The 9,618-nt window shown below is 45.0% G+C and overlaps 1 protein-coding gene across 1 annotated transcript; it reads right to left on the bottom strand.

The window, feature by feature from the left end:
* Nucleotides 1–4,730: 4,730 nt before the first annotated feature.
* On the bottom strand, nucleotides 4,731–7,966 carry LTB4R2 (leukotriene B4 receptor 2). The gene has a single exon (XM_069097954.1). It carries the CDS (start codon nucleotides 7,216–7,218, stop codon nucleotides 6,067–6,069), a length of 1,152 nt encoding a protein of 383 aa, XP_068954055.1. The 5' UTR covers nucleotides 7,219–7,966; the 3' UTR covers nucleotides 4,731–6,066.
* Nucleotides 7,967–9,618: the final 1,652 nt, after the last annotated feature.

Genomic DNA, 9,618 nt, shown 5'->3' with positions numbered 1-9,618 from the left:
GAGTAGTGTGAGTTACCTGGAGAGTTAAATATCATCTCCCTTTCCCTTCCTCACTTTAAGTGTTTCCCATCTTCCCTTTCTGGTCTACATTTTGACTTTTCCCCATAGCATCACAGTAGCATAAAATTCAAGCTAGAAGGGATATTAGAAATGACCTGGTTCAACCCACTTATTTTAAATTTCCAATATGTCAGTCAAGGACAAAGCTGGGAAAACCCGGAACCTTTCCCCTCTTCAGCCCATTAGGTTGAAGTCCAAGGGCTTCCAAGGGTTGAAGTCCTTGATTTTAAGGCAATCCCAGGATTTGGATCCACTCCTATTCACAACTTATGTGAAATAAGACTCCCAAATCAAAACCAACCAAGATTCATCTTAAAGACAGTTCACGTTCCCTCAGTAGAGACTAGCCCCAATCTACTTTCCTGGATCTGGATCAGAATGCTCATCTGCCCCATCATTCTCCCTTAATGCCCATGTATATGCTTTTGTAGATTCTCAGTCAAAATTTTAGACCTAGACACTTGGGAGTTTAGCTAAGGGGTGCAAAATTAGAAAGCAACATAGCATAACAGAAAGAGCACTGTAATTGCTTTCAGAAGACCTGGGTTCAAGTTCTTACTCTGACAATTCCTACCTGTGTGGCTGTAGATAATTGTGTAAGCTCTCTGAACTTCAGTTTCCTCAGCTATAAGATGGCGCTGATGTATGTACTTCTTACTTCACAGAACTAGTGTAATGAAGGAACATTATAAGCCTTAATATATTATGTAAAAGTTATTAACTCCAGCATTGGGCAGTACCCCAGATTCTTCCACACTCATCTGCCCCGAAAAGGGCAATGAAAGAGGTGAAGACTTTAAGTAGGAGTCTAATACATGTTTGTTAAGAAGATTGAGATCCAAAGGAAAAAAGGGAAGGTGGAATTGACCAACTAGACCAGATGGAAGGGTGCTGAACTTAGAGTCAGGAAGACCTGAGTTCAAATCTTCCAACACGATGTGTAAGCTGTGTAACCCTGGGTGAGGCACTTAATTTCCTTTAGTTTCAGTTTCCTTATCTGCAAAATGGGGATAATAGCATCTACCTTTCAGGGTTGTTATGAGGTTATGATGAGATGATATTTGCAAAGTACTTGGCTAACTTTAAAGCCCTATCTAAATATTATTATAAGGATAGAAAGATGGAAAGTATCCCAAAGAAGATTCTAGGTGAGGCATACCATCAAATGGCACCTTGTGCATACCTTTGCATCAAGATAGGGTGACCATCAGAATGAAAGGGAGTCTCCTTCATTTATAGAACTTCAAAGTGCAGCTGTCCCTTTGTCCCTAGGGTTGGTGCCCGGGGAAGTATTAAAGGAGTGAGTCAAGGGTGGGGAGTATGGTTTCCTTACAACAGTATTAGGTTTTGATGTTTTATTAGGGTATGGCTGGTGTGAGTTACCTGGAGAGCTAAATTTCATGTCCCTTTCCCACTTTAAGTGTTTTCCATCCTTCCTTTTTGGTCTCCATTTTGAAGGCACATTATAAGCCTTAAAATATTACGTAAAAATTATTAACTCTGTGTTAGAATGTGAGAGTAACCATGTGTTACTCTATGTAGGAGATGACTTTCTTTCATCTGACCATGAGCCTTCCTGTTATAGTTTCAGCAACTCACTTCCTCTTATTCCGGAGATGCCGGAAGTAATGATGATCACTGGGTAATTTTACACTCCCCCAGCTATCTGTTGTATTACTGGAGTAGTGGAGGTAGAATGACCAAATAACTGTCAGGCAGAGGATGTGAGGAAACTTTTTGGACTGAAACCACAAGGACTGAGGTCTGATGTGACAATTTTCAAACAATGAGAAATACGGCATGTGAGATGTGAAATGTAAGAGTGGAAGTGTGTAAATTCTCTGTTTCAGAGATCTTGAGGAAGAGATCTATCTGGGCTGGGGAAGTAACCATCTCACTCAGAACTAAATGATTTCTAAAGAAACCAGTCAATAAAGAGAGTGTAGTTTTCATAGAATTATAAGATTAAGAGATAGAAAGATCATCTGGTCCAACCCTTTCATCTTACAGATAGAAAAAGTAGATCCACAGAAACAAAGTGACTATCCCACAGATGGTAAGTGAAAAAAGATATCCCTCAAGCCTTTCAGCTCTTCTTTCCTCCTCACCAACAAGGACTGGACACAGAATACAGAATCTCCTTTCACCTCTCAGTGTTTTAGAGAGACATGTTCCAGTCTAAGCACCTGAACAATTCATTTGTCATTTTTTTATGTCACGTTAATATCCATAGTATGTTAAGATAGTTTTCCTCCTTTCCCTTTGGCAAATTTTAACTGAAGAGTAATCACAGGGTGGTTAGGTGGCGCAGTGAATAAAGCGCCGGCCCGAAGTCAGGAGGACCCAAGTTCGGTTCCAGCCTCAGACATTTAACACCCTCACAAAAAAATACTATCGTGTAACCTTGGGCAAGTTACTTAACCCCAACTGCCCTCCAAAAAAAAAAAGTTTCATACTGAGTGTGTGAACGTGTATATATGTGTGTGTCATTGTTGGACATGTGGACAGACACACATGTAGTCAGCAAATTCCTTTCTTTTTCCATTTTCCCTTCGCCCTTTATCCTGATGAGTTCACAAGTCTAACTCGTCCTAGGTAGAGCCAAGGAAAGACATTACATTTTCCATAAGCCTCCATGACTCAAGGATGGACCTAACTGAAGATTCTAAGGCTTCAATTCCTGTGACACTGTCTGCCTACCGAACAGGATGATTTCTTCAGGAGGCAGAAACACAAAGACTAAAGGGGAGATACATGGTCATGTCTGTGCCAGAAAGGGGACAGCAGCAACTCAGGGTTCTAAAGGCAAACTGAAGGAAGCATACTAAGAGATCTCTATGATGCATGAAAACTCTTGGTTTGGTTACACCAAAGACATGGTGCTGTGCCTTTCCCATCCTCCTAGAAAAGATTGCTTTCCTCCTTGTTTCTTTGGAAAGAGACCCTAATCTTTTACTAATTACCCAAGTCCCAACTCTTAGTATGGTTCCTGGAACATCAGGAAGTTGTCATTTTGTAGTCATGTAACTCTCTGTGACCCCATCTGGGATTTTCTTGGCAGACTTTTTGGAGTGGCTTGCCATTTTCTTCTCCAGTTCATTTTACACATGAGAAAACTGAGGTAAACAAGGTTAAGTGACTTCCCCAGGGTCACATGGCTAGTAAAGTGTCTGAGATCACATTTTAACTCAGGAAGAGGAGTCTTTCTGAATTCAGGCCTGGCATTCTATTCACTGCGCCACCTAGCGCCCCAAATTTCAATTGCATTTGGCCAGGAATAGAACCTGTGTCAACTGCTTTGAAGACAGCTATGCTCACTACCATACTACCAACACTGATTTTACTTTAAAGGTCTTAACTAAAGCTTTACTAAATTTTTTTAGCCCCAATTAGTTGTTTTATTTTTTTATTATGTGTGCTCCTTGTCTGCTCTTCTAGCTTGGGGAGACTTGAGTTTAGATGGTCTTAAAAGTTCCCGACCAAGCTAGGTGGAGCAAAATTTTTAAGCAAATTTATAATGAATAATTAAGCGAAATTATATACATTTATTCAAAGTGTTCTCCATTGAACTTAGCAATCAGGTTGAATTCAGAGTAGAAGGGCACTTTGTTTCCATAAATTTGGGAGACTTAGATGTAGGAAATCAATAGATGACAAGTGAGAAGGAGTAGCAAGGAGAGCCTAAGGGAAGGGAAATGCCAGGAAAAGAAGTAGCATTTGCCCTCTTTAAACTGACCCCTAATCTTGTTTTGGTGGAGACACAAAGGCCACTTCACCCTTTGCTCCTTTCTATGTCCCATCTATTCTTTTTTCTCAGGCTCTCTCCTTCCAAGCCCTTTCCACCCACACACACCCCATTCCTGTCAGCCCTGATCACACCCCATTTCAAGGTCATATCTTGTCTCTTGGTGCCAACCCTGTGGGATGCCAGGTACCTGGATATTTCCTGGAGGTCTGGGGAAAAGAGAGGGTGTCAGGTTGAGGAGAGAGACTCAGAGGCTTTTCATCTGAATCAGAACAAAGCTATTTGTACACCCCAAACAAGGTTTAAAAATTGCATTCCTAAGACATGGCCCCAATACTTTCAGTTTTCTTTGTGACAAATAACTTCCTTTGATAGATCCACCACTTCATCCCTTTACCCACAGAGATCACAGACTTTCCATGCTTTCCAATATGTGTGAGCCTTATTCATGCTTTTCTAGAAATTCCCTGTTAGGGATTCACCACCTTCCTCAGATTCTTTTAACATCTCAATAAACCATTTCTTCAACAAAAATCATTGCTGATAACATGTTTCACCTGTTAAAACAAACTGTGTTCTTTCCACTTACTTTTGGGCTACTTATCATTTTGATTCTTCTGAGATTGTGACCTCAACAGGAGGAATGGTCAGACCTGTGCCTTAGGAAAATCAGTGTGAAAATTAAGAGGATGGATTAAATAGAGAGAAGATACAATGCAGGGTCTAGAACAGAGTAGCCCGAAATAAATGTTGAATTGAATTGGTTAGGTAAATACTGGTATTTAAGAGTAAAACTTTTGTGGCAAGAAGCATTTGGGAGTCATTGTGACAGATCAATTTGTTGCAGTTTAAACCCAGGGATGCCAAAAACTGTAGAGGTTTCATGTGTTGTGGTGGAACTGTCTCAAAGAATTGTCAGACCACCTCTAATCCAAGTATAGGTATTTATTGAGATTAACACCTCTCATGAAGCAGGCTCAATTTCAAAAGGTACCAGAAACTTCAGAGGAAGCAAGATGGATTTTAATAGGGTAAAGCTGCAATTACATAACAGAAATTTACATAGAATAGAGGGATATCATTAATATTAAAAAGGCAGGAGGAGTTTGTTAAGGGATTAGATAATGGAGGAGGGGTCCCATCTATGGTTCGGTGGTTAAACATTCTGGTCATTCTGCCCTCCAACTGGCTAGCTATTGTGACCCTGTCTGGTTAAGACAGATAGGTATTGTGGTTCTGTCTTGGGCTACGTGGATGATGTGGTTGTGACCGAATACAAGAACACACCTGTTTCTGTGGGCATGGGTCTGGGGGCAGTGACCAGGTAGAGGCAGTAGCTAGGTTCCCATCATATGGACACACCTGCTGTTTCTGTGGGAACTAAGAGTTCAGGGACACACCTGTTCTTCCAGTGAGCAGTGAGACATATATGAAGTTAGGACATTGGCCAGGAGGGGGGGGGGGGGGGGGGGTGGTAAGTACAGTGGGCTGCTGTTCAGTGGGGCTGGGCCCATAATGAAGTTAGAATATCGGGGCTGGGTGGTAGCTTTATTAGAATTCCAACAAATTCACGTTTTGATAATACATCAAAAAAATGCTTATGTAATGAGGAATTTGGCTTTTCTTGTTTTCTCAATGGTGGAGGCAGGGAGGGAGAAAGGAGGGAGAAAGGGTGAATCTTCATTTGGAAAGAAAAATTTAATGGAAAAGCAATAACCTATGTGCCACCTTGGAGGGCAGAATTTTCTAACAAGAATTTATATGATCTTGCACCACCCTGAGTTGCTCCCTAGGTGGCTGTTTACTCCCAGCTCTTATGAGGGAATTCCCCAAACTAAAACAGCTCATCCCTAGCCTCACCTCGTGGAGGAGTAGAAAAGAGGGGAGACCTTTAAAATATCCTTGTATTTTTATGTTGGGCTGAAAAAACATTTAGAGAACAATGCATAAGGTTATATAAATGGCTATCCATTGTATTTACAATCTACACCTCTGGCAATGTTGGTCAACAGAGCTGAGCACATGGCATAAAAATCAGTCGCACACAACAAATTCTGCTCCCTGAGATCAGTGGGCCTGGGGTGACTCCCACATTTAGGACTGCACAGTTAACCTTCTTATCACAAGTCTCTGGACCAGTGAGTTCAGACAGGAGTAGCGGGGTAGTACCCCTAGATTCTGGGAGAGAGATGTTCAGACACATATAGTAGCTGGTAGGAGAAACGGTATTGGAGAAATAGAGGCAGAGGAGGCAAAGGACTTCAACTTTTACAATCTGAACTGTCCCCCTGGACCCCGCCGCCAGGGTCCCCATTCCCTTGTCCCTGCCCGGCCCCACTCAGGCGTCTAGTAGCTCGTAGTTCCATGGTCCCTTCATGGGAACGACTTGCCCCTCGTGCCTCCCCGGAGCCCTCGAAGATCCGGGTGAGGAAGCGGGGTCCAGCCCGGGGCAAAAGGTCCCCGGCAGCAAAGACGTAGAGAATGGGGTTGACGCTGGAGCTGAAGAAAGCCAGAGCTGTGGCCCCGGCCCTGGCTGCCTGGCCTGCCCCCCCGAGTCGCGCCAGGGACCCACCGGAAGGTGCCAAGGCAGCCGCAGCTTGCAGCAAGTTCACAGCGTGGTAGGGAGCCCAGAGCAAGCCGAAAGCCAGCACAATGGCGCTGACTAGACGTCCAGCTCTCACGCCCTGTCTCCGGGAGCCCCAGCGCCCGCTCCGCAACCGGACCAGAGTCACTCCGTAACAGCCCAGAACCAACCCGAAGGGTAGCACGAAAGCCGTCAGGGTCTCCAGGGCCAGGTGGGCCGCCGCCTCGGCAGGTGAAGAGTGGCACAGCTGGCATACGCGTTCCCCCCACAGATGTCGGTAGGTGGCTGCGGGAAGCGATAGGAGCAGGGCAGCTAACCAGACTCCGAGCAGCAGACGTCGGGCTAGCGCCGGGCTGCGCAGGGTAGGAGCCAGGAAAGGACGGGTGACGGCCAGGCAGCGCTGCAGGCTGAGCAGGACGGTGAGCATGACACTGGCGTACATACTAACGGAGCACACGTAGTACACGGCTTTGCAGCCCGTGGGACCCAGAGGCCAAGCCTGGCCAGCCAGAAAAGCCACGAAGAGTGGGGTGAGCAGCAGGACCGCGCCGTCGGCCAGGGCCAGATGCAGCACCAGAGTGGCCGCCAGGGGCCTTCCCCGCGCCGGCCTCCAGCCCAACAGGCTCCACACCACGAAGCCATTGCCGGGCAGCCCCAGCAGAGCGGCCAGCAGCAAGAACACAGTGCCCGTGGCCCGGGAGGCTGGGGAGCTCAAGAGAGTCTCATTGCCCGGGGGCCGGAGGCAGAACAGAGGTGGGGGGGAAGATAGAGTGGGAAAAATAGGAACTGTATGGGAGAGATCAGGAGTGCCAAGATTTGGGACAAACATCTCCCCTGGTGCCTCTTATTCGCCTTGCCACGGTGTCGCCCTTCCCCACCTTGGGGCACTTCTCCCTTGGAACTCAGCGGTCTCCCACCCTCAAATCTCCTTTTGTAACTTCAGCCCTTAGGACCAACCCGGCTCATAGCCTCCAGCTGTTTCCCACTTCTCTTTCTCTCTTCCACTCCTAGAACTCAAGTGTTCTCTTCTTATCCTTTCCTTCCACCCCACCGCCCAAGCCTTGGGTACCTTCCAGCCCAAGAGACCCGGGCTCCCTTCATGGAGCCCAAGGGTCCTGTCCCTTCCACAAGCCCAGCTAGACAGGATCACAGGAGAGTTGACCCCTTCCCTGTTCTGTTCAGCCCCTCCCTCTGAATCCAAGCCCCCACTGCTGGCGAAGGTGGGGAGGAGTTATGCAGTGAAAGAGGGAGCGAGCTGGGAGACTCACCCGGTGGAGAGAGCAATGCTGGAGGGGGTGAAACTAGGTGACCCTAGAAAAAAAAAAGGAAGGTGACCGAGTTCAGGTGGCCAGTCCGGTATTAGGTCAGTCGGGTTCTCCCTGGGCTGGGGCTGGGGCTGGGACAGGTGGGAGCTGGGGAAGTACGGGTGGAGCTCATCCCTGAGCCTATGCTGCTACTCCTCCCTACCCTGAACTCCAGCGAGTCGAGGCGTGAAAAAGAGGGCTCCGCCTCCCCCAGGAAACAGGATGAACTGAGGGGTTCCGATAAAGCTCCTTGTTCTTGGATGTGTGAATAGAGTGTCTCATTCCTTGTCCTTCCCACCGCCTCCACCTTAACTGACCGAGTTTCTGCCTCCACTTCCCTCCCCACCCCCATCCATACCTCTGTGCATTCCTTAGTTTTTACATCTCCCTTCTGTTTTTGAGGAGGGATGGGGGAGGAAAAAAAAAAGACAGAAAAGGGAATCCAAATCCATTCTCCCATTGAGGCCTCCTAATCTTGGCCTCCTGCCTTCCCATGTCATAATTCTCCAGTTCCCTGACAGTAACCTGCCTCCCAACCTCGAATTCTCCAAATCAAGCAAATCAGTTCAATTTAAATGACATTTACTGGGTGTCTACCATGTACAAGCTTTTGTGTTAGTCTGTGGAAGATATTTTAAAAAGGTATAAAACATGGTTCCTGGCCTGAAGGAGCTTAAAATCTATGTGAAACAAGACATATACACACACATCAACAAATAATAACAGGTCTAATTCTTAAGTGTCATCCGTGATTGGGAAGGGCTTTGAGAAAGTGGTCCTTGAATTAGACTTTGAAGAGTGGGTAGGATTCAGATAAAGTAGAGGGAGGAAGAGGCATACCTACAATGGAATAGTGAGCAAATAGATAGTGAATAGTCCAGTTTGGTATTTATGTAAGGAAATTTAAGATTAGAGAGTCAATTCAACATTTATCAAGGGCCTATGTGGTATCTTGGGGAAATGGACAGAGAGGATTCCTAGGCCTCTCTCAGATCATAAGATAAAACTAGTGCAACACCCTCATATTTTAAATGAGGAAATAGGGACCTGAAAAAGTTAAATGAGTTGGCCAAGGTCATATGTGGTAAACAGAGTAGCTAGTATTTGAATGCAGGTCTCTTGATGTCTAATCCAAGCACACATTTACATGAGAAAGTTTGGAAGTAAATGGGAGAAAGCTCAGAGCCAGAGGAACAGATTTTAGGGAGAATTACCCTGGTGTGATCTCCCTCCTTTTCACCTCTTGGCTTCCTTTAAGACTCAGTTCATATCCTCTCACCATTTATCAATTGGGGAATGACTTGTGTTCTTATAGATTTGACTCAATTCTCTGTGTATTTTAGAAATGAGTCCTTTATCAGTGACATAAGTTGTAAAAATTCTTTCCCAATTTTCCACTTCCCTCCTAATCCTGGTTACATTGGCTTTGTTTGTACAGAAGCTTTTCAATTTAATGTAATCAAAATTATCCATTTTGCATTTTATAATGCTCTCTAATTCTTGTTTGGTCATAAAGTCTTCCCCTCTCCACAAATCTGACAGGTAAACTATTCCTTGCTTTCCCAGATTGCTTACAGTATCAGCCTTTATACCTATATCATGCACCCATTTAGACTTGATTTTGGTATATGGCGTTAGATAATGGTCTATGCTCAATTTCTGACATACTATATTCTGTTTTTCCCAGCAGTTTTTGTCAAATAGTGAGTTTTCAGAGGAAGAAATTAAAGATATTTACAAGCATATGAAAAAATGCTCTAAATCACTTTTTATTAGAGAAATGCAAATCAAAACAACTCTGAGGTACCACATCTCACCAGTCAGATTGTCTAAGATGACAAAACAGGAAAATGACAAATGCTGGAGAGGATATGGGCAAATTGGAACACTAATGCATTGCTGGTGGAGTTGTGTACTGAACCAAC

This window comes from Petaurus breviceps, unplaced genomic scaffold (genome assembly GCF_028583685.1).
Source record: "Petaurus breviceps papuanus isolate PSGF00001 unplaced genomic scaffold, PetGlider_PUasm1.0 37, whole genome shotgun sequence".
NCBI classification, from domain to species: domain Eukaryota; kingdom Metazoa; phylum Chordata; class Mammalia; order Diprotodontia; family Petauridae; genus Petaurus; species Petaurus breviceps.
Note: the sequence above shows the minus strand (reverse complement) of the source record. Positions and strands in the feature narration are given on the sequence as shown.

Excerpts from the sequence above, each read along its gene's own strand:
- LTB4R2 (XM_069097954.1), bottom strand. The coding sequence starts at position 7,218 with ATGTTTGTCCCAAATCTTGGCACTCCTGATCTCTCCCATACAGTTCCT.